The 17,945-nt window shown below is 38.4% G+C and overlaps 1 protein-coding gene across 2 annotated transcripts in view; it reads right to left on the reverse strand.

Moving 5' to 3' along the window:
• The window catches only part of MECOM (MDS1 and EVI1 complex locus), a 545,051-nt gene that overhangs the window by 21,387 nt on the left and 505,719 nt on the right, over positions 1 to 17,945 (reverse strand). The window contains exons 6-10 of one of the 2 annotated variants that reach the window (XM_080802131.1): positions 17,157 to 17,304; positions 15,704 to 15,857; positions 9,952 to 11,308; positions 7,487 to 7,574; positions 2,418 to 2,444 (exon numbers count right to left, since the gene is read on the reverse strand). In XM_080802131.1, coding sequence (XP_080658257.1) covers positions 2,418 to 2,444; positions 7,487 to 7,574; positions 9,952 to 11,308; positions 15,704 to 15,857; positions 17,157 to 17,304 — 1,774 coding nt within the window. The remainder of the gene's footprint in view (positions 1 to 2,417; positions 2,445 to 7,486; positions 7,575 to 9,951; positions 11,309 to 15,703; positions 15,858 to 17,156; positions 17,305 to 17,945) is intronic. The other variant, XM_080802132.1, reaches the window with a different exon arrangement.

Below are 17,945 nucleotides of genomic sequence, written 5' to 3' on the forward strand. Positions count from 1 at the left end.
AGAAGTAGCAAGTTTTGACATTCATTTTGAAGTCTGGCTTGGTATGTTAAAAATCAACATGAACTGGGATCGGAACAGCATCTAGCTAATTGCATATTTCAATTTATGAAAAATCCAATGAAGACAGCAATGTGTACTACTATGAAAAAGAAATTTGCTGAGAATGGGGAAAATAAAGGAGGAAAAATTAGATCATATATTTTAGAAGTGCATTGCCCTGTGTCCTATTAATGTCATAGGCTAATCTCTGATCAGTAAATGACAGGTTTTTTTTCTACGGAACAGTAATTTTTATTTATATATATAATAGCTGTTGATGGTATCTGCAGCCCAGATGTCTGGAAGAGGAAGTCATTGCACCCCCTTTCCATCCCCAAGAGGCTATTAACTTTATACTGACGCAAACTAATATTTAGACAGAATTCCCTAGATCCTACCAAAAAATGTAGCTATCTCTCTAGTCAAATAAAGTTAGTATTTTTAAAAACATTTCAGCAGGCAAGATATCATCAAGTGGGTCCTAAGCACTTAGCTTAACATTTATTATCTGGCAGCCAATAATTGATGACATAAAGAAGTTTCTCATTAAAACCATTAAAGTGACAATCTGATTATATGAAATGATATGTCCAATGGCACCATGAATTATGTGGCCTAATGTTTTACAAATTAGATTACACATGCCTTTATCATAAAACAACTAACTTTTCATAAATAACTTATGATGGGAAAGTTTGTAGATTTGGTGGTTTTCTATATTTGTTCAGTTGATAATCTTGAGAAATCTCAAAATCATGGCCATTTGGGGGAGAGGTAAGTATTCATAGTTTATGGCTATCTCATTCCATGTATCACATTCAGCGGTCATTATTATGAAATCCCTTAGAATCTGTTTACCATTAAAATTATAAACTTTAATATTTTAGTAGTTCCCACTAGTATCTATGTTTTATAATACAAATATAAACCATGGCTCTGAAAACTCTATGATTTAGGGAATGTGAGTGTTTCCAAAGCATTACAATGTCAGTTTCTATACCATTGTATTAGCAGGAAAGGGAGACTAACTTAAAATCTGAATTGGCTTTTGTAAATGGGTAGAACCATTGGGCATTTACGTAGGGGACAGCATCTTATGGATGAAGCAGCCAACCACATATAGGTACTGTCAAGTAACACTCCACCTTAGAAAGGATGAGGACCCTGTGCCACAATACTCAGAATGGACCTCTGCCAGGGAGGACAGAAGAGGAACACTGGAAATATAGACAGTGTAATCAAAGTACAGCCCCATCAGCTGTACAAATTTGTCTGAGAAAGTCGTGGTCTCTCTCTCTCTTTTCCTCTCTCTTCTCTTCTCCCTCTTCTCTTCTCTTAATCTCTTTTGGAATAAATGAACTTAATCCTTAAATGTCTATCAAAATGAGAAAAATCACAGTTCATCACATACTCCACGGAAGAAATAAAATGGATGAATTTCTGGTAAAGAAAATCTAATGTCAGATAGAGGAAATAGGTGCTAAAATAAGTGCTAAAGTGCTCCGACTTAAAATAATTTATATATCATTATATGGGGACCAAAAAGACTAAACTATAGTCCAAGATTTTACACATATCTCAGAATCAGAACAGTTTTGAGTAAGGAAGAGAATGAAGAAGTACAAGTACATATAATCAGAGGAAATTTTGTAATATATGTTATTTATATGTATTTCCATCAACTCAAGTTTTGAGAATGAAAACTAAGCAAGCAGTCTTCTTTTTATCTTGAACAAAAAAATAAAAATAAATAAAAATAAAGCTGCCCCCTAGTATCATTACCTGACAACTGACTGAATCTGGAAACAGGAACTGAAAGTTGAGGAAGTGAGCCCGAAGGCTGAAAGATTCATTCACTAGTTAGATATGGATTTCTAAACATTTAGTCTTATTATTCCAAATGGCCAGAACCAAGTTCAGCCCTGGGATATATGAATGTGAATTCCAATGTCAGCTTGTGTCTACATGTAAGTTCAGGTTTTAACCTTTTGAAGGCTTTATCAAAAGCATCTTTAACATGCTGATACAGGCTCCCCCAAATAATGGTCGTTTCCACTTAGTGACCCATCTCGAAGGCTCTTTTAATGACATACTCCCCAGTGCCGAGAAACAGTTCTACATCAAGGTATAATTACATGAAATGGGTCAAATTTATAAAATAAACTTCTTTCCGTAAACAATTTACAGCACACTAAATGCCCAATTAAAATGGAAAGGTATTTTGCAACTTGACGAAGCTGGAAAGCAATCCACTGAAGCCGTATCATTTAATGGAAAGCGGCTCAGAATTCTTTATGTCTGCATAGCATTTTATAATATAAGCTGTTTTCCTTTTAATGCTACATTATTTTAGTCAAAAATATAAGTAGGAAACTTACCCAAGTTCTCTGATCAGGCAGTTGGAACTGGGAGCAAAATTGAAACAAAAACAAAAAATTACTTCTGTATCAGTATCTTTATTGCAATCTATCCTTTGAGAAATTAACATTTATACAGACTTTGTAATTTTTGTTTATCATGTAACTGTACCTTGAGTAAAGGCTCTGGAAATGAAAATTAAATGTTTTCATAACACTGCTGGATTTCCTCTATTTACCTAAATTAAATTTTAGCATCAAAGTTATAAACCAGAATGTTTTTTTCCAAGAAAGCTAAACATTACCTACTACCAAATATTAAATAGCAAAGTAGATACTTCCTTCTTATGTGTTTTTAATTCATTGAAAAAGTCCTAAACTTCAATAAATAAAACTTTAGCAATTTCCAGCAACAAATCTAGTCTCTTGCATTTATATAATGTTAATAACAAAGAAAATAAGATATTTATTCAAACGTGAATCACTGAGTAACAAAAAGGTAATGTACTTAGAAATGCACTGCTTGACTTTTATTAGCTTGGGATTCAGACCATTATGGCCAAAACACATAAGGATACTAATTAAAAGAACTACAAATAGTTACCTATGTCAACTTAAGAATCACCGGGGAAAACTTCAGTGAGTTGGGAATACTTCCAGGGAGCATAAATGTTGTATCTTTAAAATTATAATTTTGCTTGGTTAAAGGGGATATTTCTTGCTTTTATAAATTATGCGATCTTTAATAAGGAAGATACATAGTTTTCAAGGATAAAAAATTTATTGCAGAAGAAATGTAACAATAAGAAATACCTTGCTGAAAGCAAAATAGAAGATGAAGGACAAAAGACTTAAGTGATTTTCACATCAATATATGAATGCTAACTTGGAAAAAGACTAACTTTTTCAAGTTCTTCGAGATATAGTAACAGGATAGTCAGACACTTTAAAAACAAGGAAATAAAAATGAGTGAATAAAGGCCAGAAACAGAAGTAAAACAGAGTCTTTGTTGCAGATGCATACAAAACCAAACATCTGGAAATAAAATGTATTAACAACCAAAAACATATTTAGAGTATAGGAAACTCAATCCAAGGAATAAGAGCCGGTTTTACAACAGCATAACTACCAAATGATTTCTATGGCAGTTCAAACGAGCCATCAGTGTAAATGCAAAGTACCTAAAATGCAAATTGTCCAATGAAATGGACATTCCAGAGAGCACACATTCATACCATTCCCTCCATCTCACCTACTTGTGGCTGTCATTCCTTTTCAAAATTATTATTTGAACTAAGACCCCACAATTTTCAACCATGTATCCAGGAAGAACCTCTACAGTACTTATTTCCGCCTATATTAAACTAACTTATTTATAATAGAAAAAAAGAAATCTAAATAGTCCCCTAGTGGCCTGACACAGAAAGCATACTTCTTTAAAAATGGAACAAAGTGAGGACCCTGAGAATGAAAAAAAAAAAAAAAGAGGAATTATCTTCTAATTTTATATGTGTTCGAATATCTTCTAGATATATTTTTAAAAGATTTTATTTATTTATTTGACAGAGAGAGAGATCACAAGTAGGCGGAGAGGCAGGCGGGGGGCCGGGGGGGGGGGGGGAAGCAGGCTCCCTGATGAGCAGACAGCCCAATGTGGGGCTTGATCCCAGGACTCTCAGACCATGACCTGAACCGAAGACAGAGGCTTACCCATTGAGCCACCCAGGTGTCCCTCTTCTAGATATTTTTGACAAGATTTTTAAAAATATATTTTATTATTCCAAGAGTCAGTGAGATGGCGTGATAATCTTTCAACAAAATTCAATAAATATTTAAGTATCTATTGATGTGTTCACCTTTCATTGATTAGGAAATGTGCCCTGGGGAGGGTCATGTTGAGTAGAATACAAAGACATACAAAAATTATAAAATCAGGCTTGCCCATAGAATACCACTACCAAGAATTTATATTCCTATATCTGTGTTTTCCCTGAAACATTAAGAATATCATCATTACGATGAAGATATTATTATTAGAACCCTGAGAAATACATAGTATTATTCCATTTGGAAGCCAAAGATACAGAAGCCCCAGAGGGACAGTGTGATTTACTCCAGCGTACTTTAAACGGAAAATGGAGTAATGAATGGCCTTATCCAAGCATTTATTTAGCTACAAAATCACGGCAAGCCCTGGGAGCAGAGGCTAGGTCTTCCATTTTTGCCTCCTGCGGCGCCCTTACTGCTGGCCAACAGGCAGTGCTGAGAACACAGTAAGGGCCTTTCCCAGTGCTTCTAGATCCGTGTATAGTCCCACCAAAGAAGCTGGGCTCAGAGGATGGCAGGAGAGTATTTTACTGGCATTCTTTTACATTCAAAATAGAATACTTCTGCATTCAGTAATAATGAAAGCTTTCCCTCATTTAGGGCCTCTTGCCAGGCAGAATGTGTTCTACCATGTTATGTACATGAACACTAACCCACACAGCCAGCCAGGTAAGGCTGGAAGGGACGTTCCCATCACGCTGATGGAGAAGGCTCAGAGAGATGAACTGCACTGCTCAAAACTGAAGCATTCTTGCTAATAAGCAGGAAAGCCCGTCATAAAGCGGTCCTTTCTGGCCCCACATCCCGGCAGGTTGTCTTCGTTTGTTGGTGTTTGTTTAAGGGAAAGTGGATCTTGGGGCCAGGACTGAATTGATGGAGTACCAGAAAGAATTCTGCTGAAACTTTAGGACACCTGAGGCAGACTGTCTGAAAGAACAGACTCTTGGGTCTGAAGGCTTGATGAAAAGGGGGTGGCCCACACTTCTCTGGGTTATTTCACCTGTGCCCCAGGGATCCATAGCCATTACACACGAAAACAGCTACGATGGTTATAAAAATTATAAAATCTTTCTGTAGCAGTTGGTAAATAGCCTCTGAGGCAGGAACCTTGAATGGTTTCCCTCCCGCCCTGGATGCATCTCCAAAGACCCTTTAGGCAGCCCACCAGCCAGCAAGTACAGCATTGGCAGTTGGTGCAGTGAGGACTTCCAGGATCCTGCTCCAGGATGCCAGGAGTCCCGTCTGCTTGGTCAGAATTCGACACGGGGGGTGTTCAGTGTGTCGATTATCACTCTCAAGTCTTACTCAAATAGCAGCAGTAGGCAGTCCCTTCCACTGAGACGGGACCCTCAGTGTCGGAAGGAAGCATACACTGCCACTGTGTTCCTGCAGGCATGTTTGTGGGGTTCTGCTGCCCGCATTGGACAGATGCCTCATCTTTTGTGATCCTTTGCTCACTTTGGAACTATCAAGAGAGTAGATTTTCTTCTATCATTTGGTTAAAAATATGTGCATAGTCTAACACTTGCATGCACATGTGGAGTTATTTAGGGACAAAACTGCTCGTCTTAGGAACTAGTGAATTCACTTCGGTTAGCTAGAAATCTTTGAACATCAGAGAGAACAGGGACTTGCCACCCAACTCCTCCATCTTACAGATAAGGAGCTAAGTGCCAGGTAGTCCGAGTCACCTGAGGATCCTGAATCCCAGTCTTTTTTCCTCTCCATTATACTGTGTATCCATAGCACTTAATCTGGAAGTGGTTAGTTGCTAGATTTTAAAGATAATTAGAATATGAGAACAATTTGATTATTGTAACTAAATGTATAAACCTATAATATCCCCATGAGCAGCTAGTTATAATTAGAAAGTAAGTTCTCAAGAAAGACAGACCTTTGATGCACTCTCTGACACAAAATGCATGTTATGTTCAGCTTTATTAGCCCATGAGTCCTAAAAGTACAATTTAAATCAACCTAAATGTAAACTGTAAGTGCCTGATAAACATTTACCTATTTTATAATGTGTTTCTTTTCCATAAAGTGATTATCTAAATAATATCATTTCTTAGTTTTCCTATAAAAAGTGAATACTACCTGGAACATTTCTAACTCCTTTAATATTAAATCGTATATTTTCTATACTTTGAAATAGAGAGAATTTTTGAGCAATGATAGATTTCTCCAGCTAACCAGAACACGTACTTCTGTTTCTCATACTCTGTTGTTCAGGACGTTGGGGAAGTACTTGAAAAGTTGAAGAAAGGGTGGCAGAGGGGGAGTGGGCAGAGGGGCAGGGAGAGTCACATCCCCAGATAATTTAATTTAATTTACCTCATAACATTCTTTAAGACAGCTTGCATAAAATTCCACCAATTTCATTAGAAGAGCATAGTTTTTCATTTGAATATATTAAAACAATGAATTAGTTCACTGATTTTAAGCATTTTCATAAAAACTTTGCTTACCATCTATAAAGATCAGAGATTATAACCCTTAAAAAATTAGAAATAAAAAGCAAAATATCAGGTAAAAAAAAACCACACACTTAAGATGCTTATATATTTGGTCTTTCAACAGAATTCTCCACATTTTGATTGCTCCATAAACCAGTTTTTAAAAATAACCAAATATGTAAGGACAGAGGGATGAACCAATTAGACGGCACTGCTCTGCATTTTCCTTGCGATGAGAAACTATATATATTTTGATAAATGGACACAGCTCCATTCAGCAAACGGCTCTATGTATTGTGGTAAATTCTTGTGCAATTACAGAACTTTGCTGGAATGCCCAGCGGTCCCTAGATAAATTCCTTTGCCCTCTATGGTAACAACTTGTCAGGTAGACTCATTTCCTGTTTTTTATCTGAGCACTAAAGGAACTTGAAGGACCTTCATGAGTTTGGGACGAGTCGCAGTATGATCTGTCTCTTACTAGCAGTAATTTTTAAACACAAAAGACAACTTCAGAATTATTTTCTTAACTGAACTTTGCTCACTCCAAAATACACTTTGGCTCAATAAGTAGTTAACAGCAGACAATAATTTAACACCCCCAAAACACGCTTTTTTACACATAGATTAATTTCTTTTTCTTTAAAGAGTTTGGGTTTTAATTCTGCTAGAATTTCCTGTGTTCTTGCACAGCAGCGTCATAGGAAATCCTAATGTTCTCAAGATTTCTTTCATTTCATTGCACCTGCTTTTCAGGATCAACAAGTTGGTTTACAAGCTTGAAGTCTCAAATTCAAAATACTTACTTGTGGGTGAAATAAGAATCCTGGAGAAGGTCTCAAGTATTTCTCTTTTAAAGCTTCAAGTGGGTCAGTTAGTTTTCTTTTCTCTACTCTGAAAGGTTAAAATTAGTTTTTGGAGATGAATCAGTCTCATATATCAATCACCATATAATTACTGACATTTCAAACAGTTAACAATAAAGCAAATGGTAGGTTTCTGGGAAGAACACTAATAAAAATATAAAGACATCTGTTCAGTTCTTGAAGAATACTCAGGGCACTTCTAGGCACTCAAAGAACGAAGGTCCTATTTATAAAGGCAAAATCTTATTGAATGGCTAGTAATATCAATAGTGAGGAAATATAAAAAATGAAGACTCATGAAACCAGAGGCATTGGTCACACATTTGTACCTTTCTATTTCAAATGGAGACAAGAAGTCTGGATGATTTTGAAATCAGGACAGAGTCCATTTTGAAAATTAAAGTCATTTTCTACCAAGAAACTGTTCCCCTAAGTTATTCATTATGTTTCTCCCATCCTTGCCAATGACAGCAGGAGAGTTTCTAAGTATACTGAGCATCCTGGCACCCACTCTTTGAGGTTTAGGTGTCGTCTTTTGGATGACAAAAGGGGGTGGAGGGTAAAGGAAAAGGAACTTTTTGAAGACAGAGGCATATAAAACTTATCTACATACCCCTTCTGCCTTTAGAAATGGTTGTCATTCTATTTACCATTAAGTATACAGGAAATGAGATCATGGATTAAATTAATTTCTTTCACCAACTGTTGGTAATTTTAAGAACCGTTGAATAAGTATGCTTTTAAAATAGAATCAAAATTAGTACAAACAGCTACCACTTCTTGAAATTTTGTATATGCTATATCGTGCATACACTATTTCACTTATTGAAATAGATCCTCTAAATGGGTATACCATTTTATGGATTTAAAAAAAAGTTTGAGACATGGGAAAGCTGAGATTTCAACTCAGGTCTTACACTAAAACTGGTGTTTAGGTCTTTCATGACTTTGGTAAAATGACAGGCCTAGGCCCTTAATTCAGAGTGAAATGCCAGAGAGGAGACTGAGTTTCAACTAAGCATGAGGAAGGTTAGGAGGTGAAGAAGAGTGTAACAGGTGTGTGGAGGGATTGAAAGCCCGCTGCCACTGGGAGGGTCTAAGAAAGAATGTCTGGGGAGTTCTCTTCACAAAGGGCTGGGATATATCACTGATTTGGAAACACAACTTTCCTGGCAATGTGTGCCATACAAATACAACCCACACACAAACTAGGGAAGTGCGGTTTTCCCTTCTTTTCCCTTCTCTTATTGGGACGCCACAGGAAGCAAGACATGATAACCGAAAAAAGTGCCCAAGTGTGGTACCGATGGCTCAGGGATATTTTTGTATTGTCCTTTTTAATCCCCTTCCAGTGGGGTTAGCCCTCAACATACGGGCAGCATTTCTTAGTTATTGTATTAAGGATGATAGGAGGCAGAAAAGGAGATTTTAGTGAAAAAGGGTTTGCAGCTCAAGTTCCTATTAAGTAATAGGAATCATTAAGTATCGTTGAATGAAAGAGTAGCACAAACTTGACTGTTTGTAAAGGAGAATCAGGGAAAAATGTGAAAATAGTCTCCTCTTAAACAAGTCCGATAAACAATGATCCACACCTTCCATTATTTCTTGACAATGTTCAAGACTTGAGTGAGAAAGTAAATGTGAAAATGCCTGGTAATGTTTAAAATACATGATAAGCATAATTACTCTTACTCATACTTTTAAAGAAAGCTGGTATTTAAAAACTAAATCGTTCTGAATGTCAAGTGAGTGTTACAGAACACTTGCCTAAGAGGCTTTTTATTAAGCATATATGTTTCCCTCAAAGATGCATCAAGAAAACTGGATAATGAAGGTATAAAGAGACGCATTCCTTCCAAACTAACCATTCACATTATATACAAGACATTTTTGTGACTAATATTTCATTTACTTTGGGCTCCTGGGAGATTTACTTAGCAACAGAATGTGAACAGTATTTACTAAGGATGTACTGGTAGGTTAACAAAGAGAAAACCCATGCTGTTCTACGTCCCACTTCATTCCAAATATCCTGACCCATTTAAGTCCCCACACATATTTGCATTAATCCTTCAGGAGCCTCATTCTTCTGCTGCTTGACAACTTGCTTTAAATACAGCTTTCCCATATTTTCCACTTAAAAAATGTGTTTAAAAATAAATTTATTGTCAAGGGAAAGAACTCTGTGGGCCTCATCCCAAACCCCAAATTCAGAGACATCCAAAAATAAGTCCAAACCTAACGAGTTGACTGTCTGAGTAAAAAATGAATTCATGAGATCAAACAACTTTACTCTCTGCCTTATTATAATAACAAAAGTAATTTGTTACCAGACACAGCTTTAGAATGTAAAAACTGCCCTCCATACACATGTCCACGTCGAACCGTCTCCTATCCTCCCTTACCTGTAAATCGGGTCCATAAAGAAAGGAGTGGGTCTAGCGTGCTGCAAGGAACCATCCGATGGGGGTCTTGGTTCAATGTTGCTTCCTTTCTTTTCCCCAAACACATGGTTTTTACGGGGCTCAGTCAGCTTTGTTCCACTGGCTCTACTCCTACTGCCCATACTTAGATCCAGGGGCTGGTCTTGGCTTGTGGCAGGTGTTGCTGGAGGCTTGGAGGGTCCTGGAGTCAAGGGCTTCTCGTCCTTTCGCTTAGTGGTGAGATCAAAGGGAGACTCAGAGCTTCCCTTCTGCAGTTTCTTTACTTCACTTGGTGATTGGGGTTCCATTTTCAAAGGTAACGATCGCAAGTCTCTATCAGGAAATGGGTACATTGATTGAGAGAATGCTGGAAAAAACGGGAGGGGAAACATGGAAGGGTAAGGTAAAGCTCCAACTTTTTTGTCTTGCAGCCCCACCAGTCCTGTTGAACCAAAGTATTTCTCAGCAATAGAAGCAATAGCCTTTATAGAATCATTCACAGCTCCTGACACCGCAGTCTGCTCCTCTAAAGATGGTGAGAAAATGGAATGATTGCTGTATTCTTTCTTATTATGTATTGAAGCCAGATTCTGAAGAGGGCTTACTTTGTCTTTGAACATTTTACCATTTTCTTTAAATTTCTCTTTATCACTTTCAATGTCACTTTCCAGATCAGAGCCCGAGGTTGTTTCCAGGTCACTGCCACTTGGCGTACTGACATCATCAAGGTCACTACTCTCTGACTGGTCACTGATTTTCTCAAGGGGCCTCTCTTCAGAGGACCTCTCGGGCTGGAGCTCCACTGGCTTATTGTCCCCTACAGATGGGTGTTTAGATAGTGCCTTCAAAATATCCTGTGTAGCTGGCAGTATCTGAGGATGTGTCATGAGGGGACTTTGACTTTTGTTTGTCTGTTCAGTACTTGATAGTCCTTTAACAGGAGAACTAGCAGGTATCAAAGGAGGCCTGTGGTACAAGCCGGAAGGAAACAGACCAGGGAAGCTAAAAGAAAATCCAGGAGCTGTTGGAAAGGTAAGACCAGCGGGATGCCTATTGGCACCGAAATAGTCAGCAAGGCCCGGGTTGGCATGACTCATATTAACCATGGACGTTTTATCCATAGCGGGGGTTCCAGGAAGTGAAATGCCTTGGCCAAAAAATCCACCTGCCGCAAAATGGTTCTTGCCCTCACAAAACCTCCTGTGTTTATTTAAGGAAGACGTAGTGCTGAACATTTGTCCACAGTCTTTGCACTTGATTTGGGTTCTGCAATCAGCATGCATGCGCTTATGACGACAAAGGTTTGAAAACTGAGTATAGGATTTATGGCAGACCTCACCTGTGTGCAAACAACAAAAGAGAATCTCAGGCTTTATGGCAATTGCTGCTGAATTGAGCAAGTATCACAATTGGTTTACCCAGAATTTCAATTAAGAAGCCAGGAAAAGTTGTTGGAGGTACCAATCTGGGTGCTCCAAACACAAAAATCCCCATTTCACTAGATTCCAAAGCAAGGCATCCAACCTGACAAATGTCTTGAGGCAGCACAAATATTCCATATATAAATATATATAAATATTTCTGTAATCCCCACTACATCATATTTTGTATCATATTTGTATACTTAAATATTTAGAGAAAAGTCCAATTCCAGCATACATTGATTTCCCACCCAATGACTACCCTAACAGAATCTTAAAAATTAAAAGTCTTAAGCACAAAACATACCAGGAACCCCATTACATTTTTAGACCACCTTGAGAATCCCAAGTCTTAGCACTGAAACAAAATAAAACAGCCTTTCTCTCAACTGGCAACTTTACCTTTATTCCCTCTCCCCTTGGGGGAAAAGCCTGTGACTGTTCTACCATTATTTAATTTGCATTATATCATACGCTCTCATCATTCACACATCAAAGCCACACAACAATGCACATTGTGTATTCTGAGACATTTTTAACAATCATTTTCATGATTTGAGAAAGACTGACATAATTTACAATGGCTCTATTTTAAGCCTGCAAAGGAAACTAAATTGAATGTGGCCCATCCTGCATTGCTGGTTCCCATGAACTATGATCACGTCCTCTGACTTCCCCTCACACCAGCGGTTGTGCTAACCTTCCTGCATTTATGAAACCCCCGTCCTTGGGAAATATGTCCACTTGTTGTCATATCTTCGCTGGTTATCTCAGGGCTTGACTTCTATGGGGTTTAGCCAATTATGGTAAGCAGGGGAGGGTGCTCAGAGTGCTCTAATCCAGAAAGAACACAGCAGGGTGCGGCTGGGAAAGAACCCGCCTCCTGGGGCATTTGCCAAAAAAGTAGAACATCTTCCTCCCCACGTATGTGAAAACAGATTTAAGTGTATTTTGAGACCAAGCTTTGTAACCTTTAAGAACTCTGCTGTTCGGTACGAATCCCCCTCACTTCGCAGTTCGGCAGGATTATCATGTCCGTTTCCTAAGCATCACATTTTTAAATCTGACTTTAGTAGAGATGAATCCACTTTATGTGTGAGCTTACTGTAAACGATTCTGGGCACATTTAATACATGCAGAAACATGATACGCCTTGTCGGTACTTACTGAAACAAATTTATATAAGAAATTAAATTGAAGACAAAACGCAACATTTATTACTTTCATGGGATGATCGCCTTTAAGCACAGAATGGTGGAGCTCCTGAGTTAAAGCAGTAATAATTGAAAGAGAAAAAAAAAAAAAAAAACCACCCGAAGCAGATTTTATAGATGTTCAGTCATGCAAAACTCACCCAAAAGTTGGATTATCCCACACACCACCAAACAGGAAGTACCAAGTGATCCCATAATATTTCTTTTACTAATAATGATTAAAATGCACTGTGACATATATCAGGGTACTTAAGTAATGGTAAAGGAGCTTTCGGCTGTGGGATGATTCATAACATGATAGAGGCCACAACATGCATTTTAAAGGGAAGAGAAGATGTGAGTGATTTCAAATCATCCTACTGGAATATACTGACCAGAGGCTGCTTTAAAAGTATGTACTCTTTAACCATATACAATAAATACACATGCTATTTAAATTCTTTGATACACTAATTAAAACCATATGATGCAGAGGGCAGAAACATGAGGCTTTCACTGGTTACATTAATTCAGCTATGAGCAATAACAAGAAATAGTAAATAAAATGTCGTTGGAATAATAAAAGTGCACTCATCGGGAAAGGAACACTTCTCCTCTGGGCATTAAAAGGCGTTGAGAAAATGTCTTGATGGGTCTTCAACCACGGTATAAACTTTTGAAAGGTTTGCAATTTTTGGCAAAGAAATGTCGCTCTCTAGACTTCTCTCTTAGAGCCGGCTAGATTTAAGAAATCAAGACCTTATCTATCTCAGAGTAACAGAAGGTGTGTTTGACTTTCCTGGTTGTACCCCCTGTTACACAGATGAGCAATGTCTGTGTCAGGTCTTAAGAACGGAGAATCTGGGATGTTTCCCTAGGCAGGGGCTTTGTTTTTCTCACTTGAAGTTCTGCCCTGGCCCACCACAAACCACCAGGCCTCCAGGTGAACGGCTCAATTGATGTTGAAGTCTATACTCTACTGTAATTTTCTTAGTAATAAGGAATTAGCCAGCAGTTAACATTGCATTTTTCTACTTATTAAACAAATTAAGAGGTATTTTGAATATGTTCAGCCTATTAGAGCATGTGGTTTCTATTTGGGAAGGCCGGAGGTTTCTGTAAAGGCAGTGAGTAATTACCTTAGCGCTGGTGACTTTGGGCTCAAGCTTGGCGGTACACTGTAATAAGAGACAGTTGCCATAAACACACCAGTGGGGGTAAATCGTGGTGTGTGGCCTTCTGGTGAGAAACAGATATCAACTCTAGGTGAACCTCCTCTACTCCCAATCTCCACACCAACTCTCCTCTTTTGTTCTGAAATTACATGGCTATTATTCATAATTATCCCATGGTTCTCTGTCAGATTTTATATTTGAAGAATGCCATCTGCTATTTAAATTTACCAATAATTACTGAAAAGGCATTCATGGCAAATAGTTGCACAAGCTGATTGGAAAGGGACACCCTATAGTGCTTTAAAATGAAACACTTGACTTCAACACAATTAAAATTCCAGATCCCAGAACCTTCGATGATAGGAATCTGTATTTTCTGACTTTTGGTTTAAATAATAGAGAAAGCATTAAATGGGTGATCATAATTCGTTTGGCCTATTTTTTTTCCACCAAAGCACAGTAAATGTTTAAAGTCTGTTTCTGAGAAATCAGAAAGAAATGAGTTATTTATGCCCATAACACTTTCAAGTATATTTTTAAGGGCGTTACGACCTAGAGTCAGAAATGCCTTTATGAGACAAGAAGTCTAAAATTTCTATTGTATACTTTATTTCCCGTGACTTTCAACAGAGCTTCCCCAAGGGAGACTAGAGCACCCTTTTGTTTATCAACTAGTCCTCTTCACTCCACCCAGGGAACAGAAGAACATAGGAGCAAAACAAGACTGTAGCATAAGCTGGAAAGGGGGAAACAAAACAAAACAAAACTCAAAAAATAAAAAACTCCCTTGATGCATGGAAGCACAAAAGAGGACTGTGCCGAGATAAAAAGGAGGAGGGTTAGTCTCTGGTATCTCCATGTTGGTATTAAAAAATATTTTCTGTCTATCAGGTCCTGTAGTAGTGTCTCATACATCTACTACAGAATTTTACATATTTATCAGAAATAAAATGTGTTATAAGGGTTCCCAAGTCAGAGGTTTTGCCATCTATGGAGTGTGCTTCAAACAGTTCTATGCTCGTCTGGATCCAAAATCAGTCTTGACCTTTGTGGTACAACTCAGTGAGTCACTGTGTTTGTATGCCCCGCTGAGCAATGGATCAAAAGAAGTCCAGAGTCATTGCCCAGAGGAACCGAAAACAACGGATTTTCCTTATGAAACATTTCAGCACAATACAGGGAACAGGAGCGGGTGGACAGAAGAAGCAGCAAACGAGCACTGAGTTTTACTTTATGCGGAGCGTGTTACTAAAAAGTACAGGGATGTTCTAAGTAGTTGGTCGGACTGGATGTCCCCTGAACACACACTACCTGTAAATTTGCTTTAGTGCGGTGGGTTATAGAAGCAGCATGTCCAGCATCAAAGTGAGAATGTTCTGCTTTTCAACTGACTGAGAGCTACTGGCCGGCAGTCTGTGATTGGTAACAAGTGTAAATTAAGGGGTATTTTGTTCCCTCTCTAGCACAACACACACACACACACACACACACACACACACAGAGTCCTAAGCCTCCTTGCCAAGTGGGGTACTTCCAGCCCTTTCTGATCCAGAACAGGTTTTTATCACTTCACCTCCTTTAGTGGCGTCTGCCATTTTCAGTGTGAGACAAATCTGGTTGTCTCTATTAAATTCTACAACCTGGAGAGGCTTCCCATCCATTATTTAATGACTTCTCCCTTCTCTGCTCATTATTGATTTCATCTAAAAGAAAACACCCCGGGGATTATAGACAAAAAAAACACAAAACAAATAAACAAATAAAACCCAAACCCCTGGATCTGGGTGTTAAAGATTTTCTTGTAACAGAAAACAGCCCTACTGGACTGGACCATAATGAGCTAATACAGAGACCCTTCCATGGCCACGCGGCCACTCTCCTGATCACAGTGCCTTTCGGACGAGAGAAGGATGCAGGAAGGAGGGCTGGAGTGTGAAAAACTTACAGATAAAGGGCTTCACACTGCTGTGGATGTGCTTGTGTTGTTTGAGGCCCGATGAAGTGGCAAACGTTTTGCCACACTCCGGGCATGCGTGGGCCCGGGCACCAACATGCTGAGAGCGGATGTGCCGCTGAAGGTTGCTAGGGTCCGTGAAAACCTGCTAGGAAATGAGTACTGATTAATCAGGAAACTTAATTCAAGGACACAATAAAGAAGACCAGGAATGACTCGAGAAGGAATTTTATTTGTTTTGCTTTTGTTTATTTGTTTTCCCCAAAGACCAAAAGAAAGTCATAATTCCAAAGCGTGAGCTCCTCTAGGATAGGGACTATAAATTACTCAGCTCTGTATCCTTAGCATGAAATGTCCATCAGTATCAGTTGAACAAAATAATTAATGGCATGATGAGACCATTTTCAAGATCTTTTTGATCCCATTTAGAGTGATTAGAGTTGAACAATAAAATGCCAGCCAAGACATGATTAAAACTGGTGTGCTATTTCCATCCTCTAAACCAAGATGCACTGTGTACAAAATTGGGGGGGAATTTTACTAAAGTATCTCAAATCTATTCAAGGAGCTCCCCCAGGAGTTAAAGCTAACAAATGTGTTTCAGCAAGTTACCATGAAGCTAACACCATTCCTTTAAACACTGTACTAAAAAAAAAAAAAGAAAAGAAAAGAAAAGAAAGAAAGAAAAAGAAAAGTCACCTATACTTCTGGGAGCAAAACATCTCTAAAGATAATTTCCAGTGCCACAATTTCCCCTGATATGAAGAAAGATATTCAAATGATATGAAAAGTTTTTGGAAATAGAAATCAACTTTAATGACAAGAGGACATCTTTTAGTTAATTGAGAACCGTGAAGATTAAATGATGTGAACCACTGTTCTCATATTTCAGAGTCAAGGTCAAGATGGAGTGCTTTCCTTGCACCCCTATGCTGTTCAGCAGTGGCCACTAAGGGACTACACTTTCAATTAGAACCAAGTCATGATTTATGGTAGGGACTTGGGTGGAAAAATCTGCAAATGCAGGAGTCTCCTATTCTTTCTGAATAGGCATTCAGAAACTTTATGTGACTTCCTCACAAACTGCTAATAAAAGAAATCAGTAAATGTGCATTGGATAAAATTTTCGTTCTCCATAAGGCTATAAAACAACCCCACACTGGCAAGCCAGTAGCGGAACCAGGAATTTACCAAGGATGTCTGACACCTAGTTCTGGAACTCACCATTAAGCCTCACTTCCTCCCTTACAAAAATAAAAGGACACCCACTAAGTGTTTTTATACACTGTACTAATGCTTTTTAGCATACAACACTCAGTCTACTTTTCTCAAGATATTTATAGTTTCCCCTCTCAAGGCTTGTTTTTATATATCATAGCAAGTGATGGATTAAGAGAGAGCAGGATGACAGAGAGAGGCCAAGTAGTCTACAAATTCACTGTACCTTGGCACAGTTTTCACATTCATAGTGCTTTCCACTGTCATGTGACATCTGGTGGCGAATTAAATTGGACTTCCAGTTAAATGCCTTGGGACACTGATCACACTTGTATTCCCTCTCTTCAGTATGTGACAACATGTGTTTCTCCAGGCTGTTAAGAGAACAATTGATTTAATAAGACATGGTGACAAAGAACACATTCATAAACAGAATGTCATTTTATTAGTAATCCAACTGGCAATTAAAGAGAAAAGAAGGAAAAGTGGTGAGGTGAGGAAGATGAAGAAGAAACAGGCCTGCAACAGACAAAAGAAAATGTATTTCTCTTAGACTGTGTCTCTTACTAACACAGAGAAGTACTCCTGTTAGAAAATAAATTGGATACAGCTATCAGGGATTAGTTGCCAGTTCAAGGGCATGGTAAACGACTAGTCGTTTGTCCAGTTCTCGATTCACTACACCATTCTCAGACCAACACATTTTTCTCATACCCACTCAATTCAAACACAAACACTCAAACAGAAGATCCTCAAAAATGCTTAAGAACATGCAGGCAGGGGCACCTGGGTGGCTCAGTGGGTTAAAGCCTCTGCCTTCGGCTCAGGTCATGATCCTAGGGTCCTGGGATCAAACCCCGCATCGGGTTCTCTGCTCTGCAAACAGCCTGTTTCCTCCTCTCTCTCTGCCTGCCTCTCTGCCTACTTGTGATCTCTGTCTGTCAAATAAATAAATAAAATATTAAAAAAAAAAAAGAACATGCAGGCAAGTATTCTATCTAAAGCCTATAACCTC

The sequence above is a fragment of the Martes martes genome (genome assembly GCF_963455335.1).
Source record: "Martes martes genome assembly, chromosome: 1".
In the NCBI taxonomy this organism is placed as follows: Eukaryota; Metazoa; Chordata; class Mammalia; order Carnivora; family Mustelidae; genus Martes; species Martes martes.